An 18,356-nucleotide genomic window follows, 5' to 3' on the forward strand; every position below is an offset into this window, starting at 1 on the left:
TAGAACAGGTCGGTGCTCCATGGTACTGTAATACCATGTGGAAAAACCTCATGTATTCCACAACGTGAGCAGGTGGGGCCTAAGGGGGCTGCCATACAGTTATTTTTTTTATGCAGTTTTTGAAACCAAAATCGGGAGTGGATTATAAAAGGAGAGCGTATTATTAACCCCTTAAGCCCACATTTACACAGCAGTGAAATATGGCCAAAAGGTTTTAGCTCAATCTAAGTAATTGGGGCTGTACACATGGTCATTTTTAGTTTTTAACCTCTAGTGAATAGCAGCTGTTTAAGGCTTCGTTCACATCACCGTTCAGCCTTTCCGTTCTCCTGCTCCGTTTAGGAGCAGGAGAATGGAAAGGACGGACTCGGCACATAACTGAGCCAAAACAGAGCCTAAGCACCCCATAGACCAGTGATGGTGAACCTTTTAGAGACCGAGTGCCCAAACTGAAACCCAAAGCCCACTTATTTATATCGCCAAGTGCCAAGCCAGCAATTTAACCTGACTAGCAATATAGTATATCTTCCATGTATCATTTAGTTATAACAGCCTGCCTACATTCAATGCACTGCCTGTGCCTCTCATAGTACGCACTGCGCTGATGAAGGACAGGAAAAATCTAAGGCATATTAGTACACCAAAGACTTTTTCAAAGGTGCGGGTGCCCACATGTGGCACCCGTGCCATAGGTTCGCCAACACTGCCATAGACTATAATGGGGTCCGTTATATTTCCACTCAGAAGATGATTTTGAAGCGGAGTCAAAAGTTGTGGATGCAGGACTTTTGTCTCTACTTCAAAATAATCTTCCCCCTTATAGTCTATGGGGTCCTAAGGGCTCGGTTTGGCTCAGTTATGTGCCTTCTCCGTCCTATACTTTCTATATTTGTCAGTTTTCGTATGGACCACGTTGAAGTCAGTGGGGCCATTTTTAATAATATTTAGACAGGAGTGCACCAGTCTAAGGTCTTTCACACGAGCGTGACGGATTGACTCCGGGTGCGTTCAGTGAAACTCGCAGCATTTTGCAAGCAAGTTTTGTCTGCTATTGCGTTCAGTTTTTTCCGCGCGGGTGCAATGCGTTTTGATGTGTTTTTTGCGCGTGTGATAAAAAACTGAAGGTTTACAAACAACATCTCTTAGCAACCATAAGTGAAAAATGCATTGCATTGCATCCGCACTTGCTTCCGGATGCAATGCGTTTTTCACTGAAGCCCCATTCACTTCTGTGGGGCCAGGATTGCGTAAACCCCCCCCCCCCGCAGAATATAGAACATGCTGCGTTTTTCACGCAACGCAGAACTTATGTGTGAAAAAGAAAATCCCTATGTACACAGACCCATTGAAATAAATTAATCAGGAATTCAGGATTCAGTGCGGGTGCTATACGTTCACGTCACACATTGCACCCGGGCGAAAAACTTGCTCGTGTGAAAGGGGCCTAAAAGTAGTTAAAAACGGGTATACTAGTGGAAAAAGGCAGTTAAAATGGGGGGGGGGGGGAGGGAAATGACCTCATCCACATTAATTTGTATGGGCAGGGACAGTCACTCCTTACTTGATGCAGAAGGACCTGCACTCCCAGCATGATCGTTGGAAGTCCATGGTGACTTTATCACACAGAGCTTTAAAGGGGTTATCCAAGGCTATAAACTGCCCCCATATGCCCGGGCCCATCACATTGAATATACTTACCTGGATCCCTGTTCCTCCTGATCCCTCCACCGCCAGTGTCTGGAAGGGGTGGGAGCATCATGGGCGACTGTCCTTGTGTGTGCAAGTGGATGAGATGACTACCGTATTTTTCTATACCAAAAGAGACACCTAGGTTCTAGAGGAGGAAATAAAGAATATTACTGATCAGACCTCAGATCAGACATAAAACAACTTACTAGCAATGTGGATGGTATCCAGCTCACCTGCTGCCTCTATCCTTGATGCGCGGAAACTTTGGTAAGACCTTGTAACTTAAGAACATAAGAAGATGAATCCAACATTGAAGCTAACAACGTTGCGAGTTCCTTTATTCAAAATTGCACAGATCCATACAGTGACAGCATCGCCTCAGTGTTCCAATAAAGTCATCTACACGCTTCGGACAGACATGTTCTTAATCATGAATGACTGTCATGATTAAGAACATGTCTGTTTGAAACGCGTAGACGACTTTATGGGAACACTGAGGCGATGCTGTCACTGTATGGATCTGTGCAATTTTGAATAAAGGAACTCGCAACATTGTTAACTTCAATGTTGGATTCATCTTCTTATTTTCTCAAGTTATAAAATAACTTGCCTCTCCTGCTTCTGACAGTGCCGCCACTCTAGAGATTCAGTGCGCTCTTCCTGCTGCGCTGCACTGTGACTCAACGACGTGTCCTGGCACTGTGTGCAGTCAGGACATAATGTGCCGCAGGCAGGGGACCAGGGAGCAGCGAGTAAAGCCATTAACCAGTCGTACTGTGTACTAATGAGTGCTTTAACATATCCTACTGTGTACAAATGATGTTTGTTTTGTTGTGGTCTTGTTTGAAAGCTGACAGTCTAAGGCTACTTTCACACTAGTGGCACGGGCCTCTGGCAGGCTGTTCCGTAGGGCGAACAGCCTGTCGGATTTGTCCTGCCGCTAGTGAACTTCCGCCCCCGGACTGCCGCTCCGTCCCCATTGACTATAATGGGGGTGGAGTTCTGGTGTAGGCACGGCGAATGGCTGCCGGAATAAAACTACGACATGTCCTCTCGCAGTGCGCTGCCGTGCCTCCGCCGGAACTCCGCCCGCCCCCATTAAAGTTAATGGGGACAAAGCGGCAGTCCGGAGGCACACGTTCGCTAGCTGCAGGGCGAATCCGACAGGCTGTTCACCCGACAGAACAGCCTGCTGGAGGTCTGTGCCGCTAGTGTGAAAATAGCCTTAGGGCTCATGCTTATGACTATTGGATGTTTTGCGGTTTGCAAATTGTGCATTTTACAGAACTGTGGGCCCCTAATAGAACAGCCCTATTCATGTCTGTAATGCGGACAATAATAGGACATGTTCTATTATTTTGTCGCACACGGAGTCATTTCCATTTTTGCGACCCTTTTGACGTGAATGGTTGCGTGTATGGTCTGCAAAAAAACAAATGCCAAATAAGGACTTGGTTATATTAAAGCATAACTTTTACTGCTTATTGCTTAAAATAGAGGTATAATAATAGTGATTGGTGAGAAAAAAAACTATGAAAAAGTGAAAAAATTAAACAATAAATATTAGTAATTTCACTATCACAGAGATGATTACAAACGCCTAATTGCAAAAAAAAGATATGTTTCAACTCAATTGTATTTTACGTCCTTTTTCAGGTTGTGTCATCAAGGAAGCGGAGCAGGAGTCTCCTTTGTTCTATAAGAAATAGCGGGACATGGACTAACTTGCCCTTAGTTGACAACCCTACAATTGAAAGGTATGGGGCTATAAGTCACTGCCTGCCAAATACGGAGCACCCGCCCCGATAGGGGCGACCCTGACAAGAACCTGTCCCTAGACGGGCCATATCCCTGGAGCTGTCCCTCACTACCGTCCCAACATGACGACATGTTTCGTCTCATTTAAAGACTCCTGAGGGGATTTAAGAGTGAATAACAAAACTTATGACGTAATAAGGACGAAATAATGAAAATGATCAAATAAAAACTGGTGTAAACAGCCCCCTGTTTTTTTTTTTTTTTTTTTCCCGCAATGGGGGTCTAGAATTTTATCACTCAAAAAATGTCCCATTGCCCGCCATGTTAGTAATTTCCATGAAGGAAGAGTTTACTTCAATTTCATGGGCATTGAGCTAGTTAAAGGGAACCTGTGATCAACGTTATGCTGACCTCACTGAGGGCAGCATAAAATAGTGACAGAAATGCTGATTTCATCGGTGTCACTAATGAGCTATAAGTAAGTAGTTGCTGAGAACCAGCATCATAATCATTGCAGTCCAGGCTTTGAAGAGGTGTCGCCTTACAACCTGCCTGGCCACCTTAGCCATCATGTAACTCCCCCCCCCCCCCCCCCCCCCCCCCCCCCCCCCCCCCCTTCATTCCACGTGATCCAGGAGGCGCACGTGCGGCGTGCATTCCACTGGCATGGAACCGGGAGGTGGGAAGTAGTAAGGTGAGCATTTAAGAGAGAGGTCTGGCGCAGAGTACCCCTCCACCTCCTTAAACAAGGGTGAGATTGGGGACACTTCCCCAGAGACCATAAGACAGACCATTGTCCCTTGAGTGCCTCTTTATTGAAAAATGAGACTGGGGTTTATCGGAACCAGTAAGGCTACATACACACGACAGTGGAAAAAAAAACTTCTGTTAAAAACTGACATTTTTAACTGATGTTTATTCCACTAATGCCTTTCTGAGAAACGGATGTTAAAAGTGGACCCATTCAATTGTATGGGGGCAGTCTGTCAATGAAAAACGGACAAGATAGAACATGTTCTACTTTTTTAAGTCCATTTTTCACTGACAGTCAAAAAAATTGCAGTGTGAATAACCCCATAGACTACCATTGGTCTTAAAACAAACGTCTGATGGCCGTTAAAAAAAATAATAATCTACGTCACATATCCTTTTTTCATGTGCATGTATCCTAACCCTGCTCTGGGCTTAATATGAGCTGACATAGGCTCGCCATATTTTTGAGTGGTCAAATTCCAGACCCCCATTGCGACAAAAAAACAGGGGGCTGTATAGACCTTACTCAGGTTTTATTTGATCATTTTCATTATTTTTGTCCTTATTACACCATAAGTTTTATTATTCACTCTTAAATCCCCTGAGGAGTCTTTAAATGAGACAAAACATGTCATGTTGGGACAGTAGTGAGGGACTGCTCTAGGGGCAGGTTTCTGACTGGGTCGCCCCTATCTGAGCCGGTGCTCCGTATTTGGCAGGCAGTGACTTATAGCCCCATCTCTTTCAGTTGTAGGGTTGTCAACTAAGGGCAAGTTAGCAAATTGCAGTCTCCAATGTACGGAACGGCCGTGTGCATGAGGCCTAAATGGAAGAAAATCTTTCTGCATCGCTGCTTTTGAAGACCCATAACTTTCTTATTTTTCTTTCTATGGGACGACTTGTAGTTTTCCTTGGTATCATTTTGGGGTAAATTGCGCTTTTTGAATGACTAAAAATAAATTAACAATTCTGCCATTTTTTTAAAATTTGACAGTTCACCGTAGGGGGTAATTTACATGATATTTGTGTACTGCGGGCCGTTATGGACACGGCAATACCAAACGTGGTAGACATTTTATTTTTGCAATTTTTTAATTGGAAAGCGTATTTTCAATGGTTAAAAGCGTATTTTATAGACAATTTTTTAACTTAATAATGTTTTTTTACCTTTAATAGTTCCACAAGGGGATGATAACCCACAATCTTTTGATTTGCTTTTAAAATGCAATGCATTATCCTTGTAGTGCATTGATTTTAATGTCAGTGCTTTACTGACATTGACCAGCAGGCTGTGCCATAAGACTTAACTGATCGCATACATTTTCTTTTTTAGATGCCGTAGTCAAATGAGACCATGGCATCAGAGCAGTCCGGAAGCAGGCTTCAGTGTATTAGAGGAATATGGCATATGTCACTACAGGGCACTAGGTGGCAGCACTGTATTATATGCTATAGCCATCAATGAACACAATGGGCAATCTAATGATTGCCAGGTATAGTCTCCCAGGGTGACTTTAAAAAAAATTAAAAAAGTTTTTACAAACTGTACTGACCTAGAGAATGGCGATAACAAGTCAATTTTACTGCATAATGTAAGGTTTTTATTTTTTTACACCGTTGTCAGAATTGTGTTTTTTCACAATTTTACCCCATTCAAAAAATTTTTTTGTCCGCTTCCCACTACATGGTATGCAACCGTAAATGGCGCCATTAGAAAGTACAACTTGTCCTACTAAAAATAAGCCCTCATAAGGCTATGTGAACATAAAAATCAAAAAGTTTAAGGCTATGGGAAGGTTCGGACTGAAAAACAAAAATGCAAAAATGGAAAATCTCAGGGTCCTCTAAGGGTTAAAGGCGATGTACACCTTTGGGGGCATTTTTTTTGCATTTTACTCATTTTGGGCTAAAAATCATCTGGTCTTTATTGAAAAATATTGAGCCATTCTGTCACAAAGGGTTAGCTGTTTTTCTAGCTGTGTGCATCCTACTTCCACTTTACTTAACCCTCATCTGTAAATCACTAAGAGGTCATAAACGGTTATTTAAAAATGGCTCCATATTTTTAGTAAAGACCAAAAAAAATAATTGTACAATGTAATAAAAAACTGCCGCTAAAGGTGTACATAGCTTTTAAAGGAAACGCTTCGTAGTGCTTTTGATCCATACCTCCGTAGAAGGATAGAAAATGTTCTATATTTCGCTGTATGTTGCAGCACGCGGACCCAATTCAAGTCAATGGGTCCGCATCTGTGATACGGAGTACACACAGCGAGTGCCTATATATTGCGGACTGGCCATTTCCGGTCCGCAATGCGGGCACTGAGCAAGTACGGTCGTGGACATGAGCCCTAAATCTGAGTCGCAGAGCTCGGCGTCATCCACATCAATGTATATTTTTCCACATCTGATCTGCACTTAAACGGGTGATAGTCCGCAAAAGATGTGGACCGAACATATTACAAATTTGGCAAAATTTGGTATTTTGAAATATGAAATTACCTGCTTTTAAGACATCCGGATGCGTCCTCACAAATGCATTGCAATATTGGATCCGTCTCTCTGGTTGTCATCTGGAAAAACTGATCCAGTATTTATCTTTTTCACATAGCCGCAGACCGCAAAACCGGATCTGTTTTTCCGGAACACTTAGGGCATTAATGCATTTCAATGGATAAGTTTTTCGGAGCTGGTGTTTTCTCCGTCCAAAAACTGTACAGTGACTGACTGAACTGAAGACATCCTGATGCATACTGAACAGATTGCTCTCCATTCAGAATGCATTAGGATAAAACTGATCATTTTTTTCCCCCGGTATTGAGCGCAAGGACGGAACTCAATACCGGAAAAGTTTAACGCAAGTGTGAAAGTACCCTTAAAATTTTAATAGTTCGGGAATCTTGGGATGTGGCGATGCCCATGTTTTTTGTTTATTCTAACTTTGGGGAAAGGGGGATATATATCTATATCACCCTCCTTTTTCCCCAGGGAGGCTAGAACATGCAGTTTAACTTGGGCTACTTTCACACTCGCGTTTTGGGTGGGTCCGTCATGGATCTGCAAAAAACGGATCCGTTACTATAATACAACCGCATGCATTTGTCATGAACAAATCAATTTGTATTATCTATAACATAGCCAAGATGGATTCATCATGAACTCCATTGAAAGTCAATGGGAGACAGATCTGTTTTCTATTGTGCCAGATTGTGTCAGAGAAAATGGATCCGTCCACATTGACTTACATTGTGTGCCAGGGCGGATCCGTTTGGCTCAGTTTTGTCAAGCAGACAACAAAACGCTGCAGGCAGTGTTTTGGTGTCCGCCTCCAGAGCGGAATGGAGACTCATCGTAGGCAAACTGATGCATTCTGAGCGGAGCCATTCTGAATGCATTAGGGCAAAACTGATCCATTTCGGACCGCTTGTGAGAACCTATGACGGATCTCACAAATGAAAGCCAAAACGCCAGTGTGAAAGTAGCCTAAGCTAGTTCAATAGAACAGTGACAACATTTACAGATGTGCTTAACAGCAGCCACCATGGCCCATAGTTACAATAAACTTGAAGGGACTTATTGACTTCTATGGGACATGTAGACATGCTCTGTGATGGATCATGTGTTCTCTATATACAGTAAATAGGTGATATCCATCATTGTAATCCTCCTTGGGATGGTAATTAGATGACTGTTAAAGAGTGATCTGTACAGTACAGGAAGAATAGCCTTTTATTAGGTTTCGTGTCCGAAAAATCAGCAGAATCTTTTTATTTTTTATATAGTGACATTGAAGAAAAAAAAAAAAAGACATCACCAAAATTCTTTAAAACCATGTTTCACATAAAAACTCCATTTAATCATCTTAACCTTTTTGTCTACTAAAAAAATGTATTTGGCTGCTAATATGTTCAGTTTTTGAGTTAATAATTTTTGTCTGGAGCACTGCACGATCGTGTTGTGGATAAAGGGATCTGGCAATAAGGTGACGGGATGCCCCCCTTCCTACATGGCGTGGGTGCTATTGCTCATGGCAACTAAGGGATTAAAGTGCATCGCTGATATGGGCTATGAAATCAGAATGCAAGATGGGTGCTACAGCTAACACCTGCTGTTATTGTGCAGGCTCATTCCATATATGACTGCTCCATGTATGTATAGTGCATGTCAGGAAAGGGTTCAAAAGTATTTAGTTCTGTGCACGTATTACCTATGGAAAATAATTATGTAGATTACAAATTAGTCACTGTTGATCTACATCTGGCGCAAAACATTTCTTAAAATAAAATTCCTAAATAAAAACATTTCCTAAACCTGTATTCCTTTTCTATATAGGGAGGAAACAATGCAGGCCACACTGTTGTGGTGGATTCTGTTGAGTATGATTTTCATCTTTTGCCAAGTGGAATCATAAACCCAAAAGTTACTGCCTTCATAGGTGAGTAGGAGTTACTGGACTCGCAGTAGTCTGGCAGTTTTATTATTATTATTTTTTATGGCCTTTAAACATGTAATCTGGTCACTTGCAATTTCTGTTAAATATATATTTCAGTGCTGTGTAGTACTCCTATACCTTCCTTAAAAAGGAAGCTGTCATCAGCTTTATGCTGTCCTCAATGAAGGCAGCATAAAGTAGCTACAGAGACGCTGACTTCAGTGGTTTTCTCAATCGTGAGCTAATTTGATGTGGTTGCAGGGAACTTGTTATATAATCATTGCAGCAAGTGTTGGAAGAGTCATGGCTGTTCATGATTACCCTGCTTTCCCCAACCTCCTGGTGCAGGCACCCCAGCCAATCGGCTGTTCCAGGGAGCCGCCGCTCTCACTGGAGCTCTCGTACATAGTATAGCGACTGTGCTTGGTATTACAACTCTGCCCCATTTGCTTCAATGTGGCCGAGCTGCAAATAGGCAATGTGCCTGATGTACAGTGACGTCACATGGGCTAGGAAGAGGCTGCCAAGCTGTTCTCAGTGCTCGGGCTCTCCTAACAGGTGATTGGCGAGGAGGGGGGGTGCATCTCTGGTGTCCGACCCCTGCTGATCTGATATTGATGACCTATTCTGAGGTGATCCATATTATTTCCAGGATAATCCCTTTAAAGGGGTTTTCCAGGATTTTAATATTGATGACCCATCACTGGGATGCCAAAGAAAAAAATATAGGGGTTATTCAGCACATCTCAATGCGCAGGTGAATGTTGACATGGCTGAAAGCACATTTGGAGCCTGCATTCACTTAATTTAATGGAGGTGTATTTAGTGCAGGTTTCTGTCCTAAAGAGATCACCTTGTCATTGGCGGATTGGCAAATAATTTTGTACAATGTATTTGCCAAGAATCTCACATTTATAACATAGCATTAGCACTAGCATATTTTCTATAGGCGAGTATGGCACTATTGTATTTACTTGATTATTTGTTTTTGCTGAGTGCTATTGCAGTCTTTTTTTTTTTTTTGTTCTTGCTTTTATCCTCAGGATAGGTCAGTGATGGCTAACCTTGGCACTCCAGCTGTGGTAAAACTACAACTCCCAAGATGCCCCGCTTGCTTGGCTGCTCTCAGAACTCTATAGAAATAAATAGAGCATGCTGGGAGTCATAGTTTCACCACAGCTGGAGTGCCAAGGTTAGCCATCACTGGGATAGGTCATCAATATAAGATCTGCAGGGCTCCAACACCCAGGACCCCTGCTGATCAGCTGGTTGAAGAGAAGGCCACGCTCTGTGTGAGCGCAACTCTCTCTTCATTGTTTACCTGCTTGCCATTGGCATCTCAGCAGCAAGCAGGTGTAACTACAAGCCATCCCATTCACATCTATGGGACGGCTCCTTCCTGTTTGTGTATAAGAAATGTAACTGCTTGTGGTTACACCTGATCACCGCTGCATTGTTGACTGTGAGCAGGTAAACCATGAACGGAGCGCGGCTTCCTCTTCAAGCAGCTGATCGGCAAGGGGCCCGGGTGTCGGAGCCCCGCCGATCTGATATTGATGACCTATCCTGAGGATAAAAGCAGAGAGAGTAAGACTTGTCCAGAAAAAATAAGCCCTCCTACAGCTATGTGACTGGAAATATAAAAAAGTTATGACTCACAGAAAATGGGAAAGAAAAATGAAAAACAAACAAAAAAACAACTCCGGTATCCTATCCTAAGGGTTAAAAGTAGGACTGGCCGTTTATTTGTATTTTTTTTTTTTTTTAAACCCTATCTCGTGTTTTTTTAATTTTTATATTTTATATTATAATGGAAATATTACTGGCTCAGGTGCAAATTCCAAGGGAATTTGCTTCTCACCCTTAATATATGCAGTATACCCACTTATTAAACCTGACAGGGCACACCTGTGAAGTGAAAACCATTTCAGGTGACTACCTCTTGAAGCTTGAGAATGCCAAGAGTGTGCAAAGCAGTAATCAAAGCAAAAGGTGGCTACTTTGAAGAACCTAGAATATGACATATTTTCAGTTGTTTCACAATTTTTTGTTATGTATATAATTCCACATGTGTTAAAATAATAGTTTTGATGCCTTCAGTGTGAATCTACAATTTTAATAGTCATGAAAATAAAGAAAACTCTTTAAGGCTACTTTCACACTAGCGTTCGTCGGTCCGCTCGTGAGCTCCGTTTGAAGGAGCTCACGAGCGGACCCGAACGCAGCCGTCCAGCCCTGATGCAGTCTGAATGGAGCGGATCCGCTCAGACTGCATCAGTCTGGCGGCGTTCAGCCTCCGCTCCGCTCGCCTCCGCACGGACAGGCGGACAGCTGAACGCTGCTTGCAGCGTTCGGGTGTCCGCCTGGCCGTGCGGAGGCGTGCGGATCCGTCCAGACTTACAATGTAAGTCAATGGGGACGGATCCGTTTGAAGATGCCACAATATGGCTCAATCTTCAGGCGGATCCGTCCCCCATTGACTTTACATTGAAAGTCTGGACGGATCCGTACGAGGCTATTTTCACACTTAGCTGTTATATGCTAAAAATAATGCAGACGGATCCGTTCTGAACGGAGCCTCCGTCTGCATTATTATGATCGGATCCGTTCAGAACGGATCCGATCGAACGCTAGTGTGAAAGTAGCCTAAATAAGGTGTGTCCAAACTTTTGGTCTGTACTGTAAGTCGCTGCTAATGGCTGCATGCATGGCATTGTGGGTGATTCCTCGTTCCCAGAGTTCTTTGCTCCATGTCCTAACACGTGCTGCGGCCTTTTTAGGAAAAATGCGATGAGGAAATTTGAATTTAGTGCGAAACAAATTTTTCCTGAAGTTCGGATCGATTTCCGCTTCATTAACTTTGACTTGATCATCTCTAGTTAGACAAATCTTGTATAAAATCCTTATCCTTGTGGTAATCCCTTACATTTGTTCCCTGCTTCTTGCTAAACTGTATCCCATGATTAATGTAAAAAATGAAAATCAGACATCATATAATACATGACATTCTCATGCTAGCAAATCTAGAACCAGCCCTGTACCTCACATGGATCCAGAACTCGGCCTATTCATTGCTCCAATTGCTGAACTAGATTTTCTTTTAGGCTGACGGCTCAAGGAGACGTGTTCTTTCTGCTACTGCTGCTGTCTTCCTATACATGTGAAAGCTTCTTAAAGAGGGTCCTTCTGGTGGCAGTTGAAGGATGGAACTGTGTATGTGCGTCCACCTCAGCTATGTTACTGAGGTGGACAGAGAAATAAGGAGAAAAACAAACAGCAGCTGGTCCTATACAGATGCATTTTATTGTTCTAGCTCAGTGGCTATGCAAATTTTTTTATTTATTACATTAAATTGGAAAAGTATTTGGATCCAGGTGCTGGTTTAAAAAAAAAAAAATTTTTTATTTGGACAATCTTTAAGATGCTGAAAAGTAGAGGCCTGATACCTTGGAGTCTGTTCCTGCAGACTGCAAACAACTTTGCGTAGACTCATTATTCTTGATGTTAAATAATTTTTATTGAAGATATGAATGTTTTATAGATTATTTTTTTATATATATTTTTTTTTTTTGCAATATATTTATTATTGCTAGTAATCCCTATTGAATATGGTCATTATAATAGTAAAGTGGTAAATGTTTGTATATAAAGGACTTTTTTCGATAAGTGGTGCCAACACTTTCTTATTGGTGGAGCTCTGGCTGGTCCCAGATATGTGGTTGCTTAACCCCTTAAGGACACAGGGCGTACCGGTACGCCCTATTTCCCGAGTCCTTAAGGACCAAGGGCGTACCGGTACGTCCTGACTTAAAATCGGCATTCCGGCGCCGCGGGGGTTAATCGGAACGGGATTTCGGCTGAAATCATTCAGCCGGCATCCCGTAACAACGCAGGGGGGGTCATTTGACCCCCCCGTATCGGCGATCGCAGAAAACCGCAGGTCAATTCAGACCTGCGGTTTTCTGCGTTTCCGGTCCATTCGGGTGTCCGGTGACCCGATGAACCGGAAAAAGACTGCGATCGGTGGCGTAATTATACACCACCAATCGCAGTCCGAGGATTTGAGGAGGCGGTGCTGGCCCTGGTGCTGAACACTGCTGTCCAGGGTGCTGATTGGTGCAGGGGAGAGAGGCGCGAGATTCAAACTTCCTGCGCTCCTCTCTCCCCTCCTCTTCCTGTTCTGCACGAGCACCCGGCAGCATCGTCCAGCACCAGCTCCTGTGTCCCCCTAATCGCCATCCATCACCCTCCTGCACCCATCGCCACCCAGGTAGGTTAGGGTCAGTGAGGGAGAGGCATCGTTAGGCAGGGAAAGAAGGGAAAAGTTAGTTAGGAAAAAAAAAAAAAAAAAAAAAACTTTTAACTTTTACACAAAACTTTTTTTGATCCATCTATCAGACCCCAGACCCCCCCCTGCCACTTGCCCCCCCTACCAGCCCCCCACCACCACCAGCCCCTCCACCCATCCCCCCACCACTCCCCCCAACCCCCCCCCCCCCCCCCACCACCACTAGCCCCCTCACCACCACTTTTTTTTCTGCGTTCGCTGACTGGTCGGCACTTTTTAGCGTCCGTCCACTGTTAGCGCATCGCCTGCCCCACCGCTGATCAGCGTTGTACCGCTAATCAGCAACTTTTTTTTTTTCCTAACACTTGCCCTTTTTTCCTTTTTTTAGTACGCGAACACCCGTTGCCCCCACACACACGCACATATAATAAAGTTTTACACACACGCACACCTACACGCACACACACCCATGGCCCGCCGGGTGTTCTCGGCCGAGGAGGCATATGCCCAGATTGCCTCCGACTCCGAGAGCCCCAGTGAGGATGAGGATGACCCCACATTCCTCTTATCATCAGCATCCTCCTCATCATCATCGGATGACGATGAGCCACCAAGGCGGCGGAGACGCCGCCAGGCGGAGCCAGGGGCCGCACATGCTAGGGATCCTGTGGCCCACCCTAGTACGAGCCGCCCTGGGGTTCGTACTGGTTTCCCGGCCCACCAAATAAGTTCACCGGAGACCCCTGCCGATGAACTTAGCTGGTGTCCCCCAGTGGACTTTGAGCCTGAGATTCCGGATTTCGCTGGCAATCCTGGAATCCAGATTCCCACAGTGGGGTTTACTGAAATTGACTATTTTAGTTTTTTTTTTCAGTAACCCACTGGTGAATTTGATGGTGGAGCAGATGAATCTGTACGCCCAACAGTTCGTCGCTCAAAACCCAGGCTCAGTTTTGGCTAGACCCGGTGGCTGGACGCCGGTCAGTGCAGCCGAAATGAGGACATTTTGGGGCCTCGTGCTGCATATGGGTCTAGTCCAAAAACCCAGTGTCAGGCAATACTGGAGTGGGGACGTCCTGTACCAGACCCCACTGTACAGTATGGTCATGACACGCTCCCGGTTTGAGGCCATCCGGAAATGTCTGCATTATTCCGATAATGCAGCATGTCCACCCCGAGGTGATCCTGCCTATGACCGGCTGTATAAGATACGGCCTGTCATCGATCACTTTGGGGCCACATTTCAGCAGGCCTACGTACCTGGAAGGGAGGTCGCGGTTGATGAGTCGCTCATTGCGTTCAAGGGGAGACTCAGTTTCCGCCAATATATTCCCACAAAGCGAGCGAGGTATGGCGTGAAGCTATACAAAATTTGTGAGAGTACCTCAGGGTACACTTACAAATTTCGTGTGTACGAGGGGCGAGATTCCCGTATTCAACCCCCAGAATGTCCCCCCACTCTGGGTGTTAGCGGGAAACTCGTGTGGGACCTTATGTACCCACTGCTGGATAATGGTTACCACTTGTACGTGGATAACTTTTATACCAGCATTCCCTTGTTCAGGTCCCTTGCCGCCAGATCTACGTTCGCTTGTGGGACCGTGCGGAAAAATCAGCGCGGCCTCCCTGCCTACCCCCTCCAGGTACCTATCCCCAGGGGTGAGACCCGTGCACTTACCAGTGGAAACCTGTTGCTGGTCAGGTATAAGGACAAGAGGGATGTCCTTATGCTGTCCACAATCCACGGTAACGGCACCACCCCAGTCCCTGTGCGAGGTACCGCGGCAACGGTCCTCAAGCCCGATTGTATCGTCGACTACAATCGGTATATGGGAGGAGTTGATCTCTCGGATCAAGTCCTCACGCCATATAACGCCATGCGCAAAACCCGGGCATGGTACAAAAAAGTTGCGGTCTACTTGGTGCAGGTTGCCATGTACAACTCTTTTGTACTATCCCGAAGCGCTGGCAGCACAGGGACATTCCTCCAATTCTATGAGGCAGTCCTCAAGGACCTGATCTTTTCGGACCGGGAAAGAGCAGGCCGGAGTACCTCGGGAACTGGAGGCGCCCGGATCGTCCCTGGCCAACACTTTCCAGGTGTGGTCCCCCATACTGGAAAGAAGGGACGAACCCAAAAAAAGTGCAGAGTGTGTCGCAGGAGGGGGATACGGAAGGACACCACCACTCAGTGCGACACGTGCCCCGATCATCCGGGCCTCTGCGTTATCGATTGCTTCAGGGAGTATCACACTTCCATGGAGTACTAAATTTTTATAATCCCCAACGGTTCACTAGAGAACATAAAACACTATGGCTCTCAGACTTTGGAGACACGAAAACTATTTTTCTTTCCCCCAAAAATATTAGTTTTAGTGCAGGCATCCTCAAACTGCGGCCCTCCAGATGTTGTAAAACTATAACTCCCAGCATGCCCAGACAACCTACAGCCATCAGCAGGGCATGGTGGGAATTGTAGTTTTACAACATCTGGAGGGCCGCAGTTTTAGGATGCCTGCTTAGTGTCTCCAAAGTCTGAGAGCCATACATATTGGGCATCGTCGCGTGCGTAAAAGTCGTCGCTATAAAAATAACTTTTGACCAAACGCCTCGGATGAACGGTGTTAAAAATATAAAATAAAAACGGTGCCAAAACACCTATTTTTGGGCAAAATTTCAATTTAAATCCATTTTGCTGGTAATAAAGCAAGGGTTAACAGCCAAACAAAACTAAATATTTATTGCCCCGATTCTGTCGTTTGCAGAAACACCCCATATGTGGTTGTAAATGGCTATATAGCCGCACGGCAGGGCATAGAACGAAGGGAACGCCATACGGTTTCTGGAAGGCAGATTTTGATGGACAGTTTTTTTTTTGACACCATGTCCCATTAGAAGCCCCCCCTGATGTAGCCCAGACTAGAAACTCCAAAAAAGTGACCCCATCTAAGAAACTACACCCCTCAAGGTATTCAAAAGTTACTTTACAAACTATGTTAACCCTTTAGGTGTTCCACAAAACTAAATAGCGAATGTAGAAACTATTTTAGATTTTAATTTTTTTGTTACATTGCCTCAAAAAAGAGTAATATAGAGCAACCAAATATCAAATTTACCCCAAAAATAGTCCCAAAACAACAACCACCTTATCCCGTAGTTTCCTAGATGGGGTCACTTTTATGGAGTTTCTACTCTAGGGGTGCATCAGGGGGCTTGAAAGGGTACATGGTGTAAATAAACCAGTCCAGCAAAATCTGCCTTCCAAAAACCATATGGCGTTCCCCTTCTTCTATGTCCTGCCGTTTAGCCAAATAGTAGTTTACCACCACATATGGGGTGTTTCTGCAAACTACAGAATCAGGGCAACCCATTTTGAGTGTTGTTTGGCAGTTAACCCTTGTTTTACTCCTAGAAAAAATTGATTATATTGGAAAATTTTCCAAAAAATTGAAATTTCATAATTGTTTCTCCATCTGCCATTAACTCTTGTGGAACACCTAAAGGGTTAACAAAGTTTGTAAACCCAGTTTTGAATACCTTGAGGGGTGTACTTTCTTAGATGGAGTCACTTTTTTGAAATTTCTATTCTAGGGGTGCAACAGGGGGCTTCAAATGGGACATGGTATAAACAAAACCAGTCCTGCAAAATCTGCCTTCCAAAACCCATATGGTGTTCCCCTCCTTCTATGTGCTACCGTTCGGCCAAACAGTAGTTTACGACCACATATGGGGTGTTTTTGCAAACTACAGAATCAGGGCAACCCATTTTGAGTGTTGTTTGGCAGTTAACCCTTGTTTTACTCCTAGAAAAAATTGATTATATTGGAAAATTTTCCAAAAAATTGAAATTTCATAATTGTTTCTCCATCTGCCATTAACTCTTGTGGAACACCTAAAGGGTTAACAAAGTTTGTAAACCCAGTTTTGAATACCTTGAGGGGTGTACTTTCTTAGATGGAGTCACTTTTTTGAAATTTCTATTCTAGGGGTGCAACAGGGGGCTTCAAATGGGACATGGTATAAACAAAACCAGTCCTGCAAAATCTGCCTTCCAAAACCCATATGGTGTTCCCCTCCTTCTATGTGCTACCGTTCGGCCAAACAGTAGTTTACGACCACATATGGGGTGTTTTTGCAAACTACAGAATCAGGGCAACCCATTTTGAGTGTTGTTTGGCAGTTAACCCTTATTTTACTCCTGGAAAAAATTTATTATATTGGAAAATTTTCCAAAAAATAGAAATTTCAAAATTGTTTCTCCATCTGCCATTAACTCTTGTGGAACACCTAAAGGGTTAATAAAGTTTGAAAAAACAGTTTTGAATACCTTGAGGGGTGTAGTTTCTAGAATGGGGTCATTTTTGGGAGGTTTCTATTATCTAAGCCTCACAATATGACTTCAAACCTGAACTGGTCCATAAAAAGTGGGATTTTGAAGATTTCTCAAAAATTTCAAAATTTGCTTCTAAACTTCTAAGCCTTGTAACATCCCCAAAAAATAAAATATCATTCCCAAAATGCTACAAACATGAAGTAGACATATGGGGAATGTAAAGTCATCACAATTTTTGGGGGTATTACAGAAGTAGAGAAACTGAAACTTTGAAATTTGCTAATTTTTCAAAATTTTTGGTAAAAAATGTATTTTTTTAATGCAAAAAAAAATAACTTTTTTGACCCAATTTTAGCAGTGTCATGAAGTACAATATGTGACGAAAAAACAATCTCAGAACGGCCTGGGTAAGTCAAAGCGTTTGAAAGTTATGAGCACTTAAAGTGACACTGGTCAGATTTGCAAAAAATGAGCCCGGTCCTTAAGGGGTTAAGGTGGTGTTGCCTAAATTTTTTTATTTTGTTCCTGCACAGCTGTGCTCATGGCCACAGTTGTTTTATAGTACTGCAGCATGGCCTCCTTCACTTGATCCCCACAGATCAATTACATATTGATGGTTTATGTAGTAGTGAAGTGAAAACCTTTAAACAGCTAGCGAATGCTTTACCTTTGTGGCTACAAGTATTTAGTGATGCAATGTAATGGTTCCAATATTTGCCTGTATTTTTAGGGAATGGGGTTGTAATTCATCTACCTGGTTTGTTTGAAGAAGCTGAGAAAAATCTGAAAAAAGGGCAAGGTAAGAAATACTTTTAATTTCTTAATAGTGGAGAGTTTTAAATAACATATGCTAATTATATTCTTATTGCCTTTTACCTGACATGCATGTTTAATAGCTACATGCATTCTCCATGTAAAAACCATTCTGGAGCATCTATTATTATGACTCCATGTTGTGCCATTCCTTTATTATTTCTGCTAGAAGTAATGAATGAATTGCTATTAGCCTTCAGTAAGGGTACAGAGGGGTGGTAACCAGTTGGGGGCGTGTGCCTGCACAAACTCACTCTATCCAATCAGTGCTGTCATTTTCAGACTGTGCA

The 18,356-nt window shown here is 43.6% G+C and overlaps 1 protein-coding gene across 1 annotated transcript in view; it reads left to right on the forward strand.

The window, feature by feature from the left end:
- ADSS2 (adenylosuccinate synthase 2) overlaps positions 1–18,356 on the forward strand; it is a 74,297-nt gene that overhangs the window by 1,929 nt on the left and 54,012 nt on the right. The window contains exons 2-3 of the mRNA XM_044289844.1: positions 8,533–8,635; positions 17,984–18,052. Of these exons, the coding sequence (XP_044145779.1) occupies positions 8,533–8,635; positions 17,984–18,052 (172 nt within the window). The remainder of the gene's footprint in view (positions 1–8,532; positions 8,636–17,983; positions 18,053–18,356) is intronic.

Source organism: Bufo gargarizans, chromosome 4, assembly GCF_014858855.1.
Source record: "Bufo gargarizans isolate SCDJY-AF-19 chromosome 4, ASM1485885v1, whole genome shotgun sequence".
NCBI classification, from domain to species: domain Eukaryota; kingdom Metazoa; phylum Chordata; class Amphibia; order Anura; family Bufonidae; genus Bufo; species Bufo gargarizans.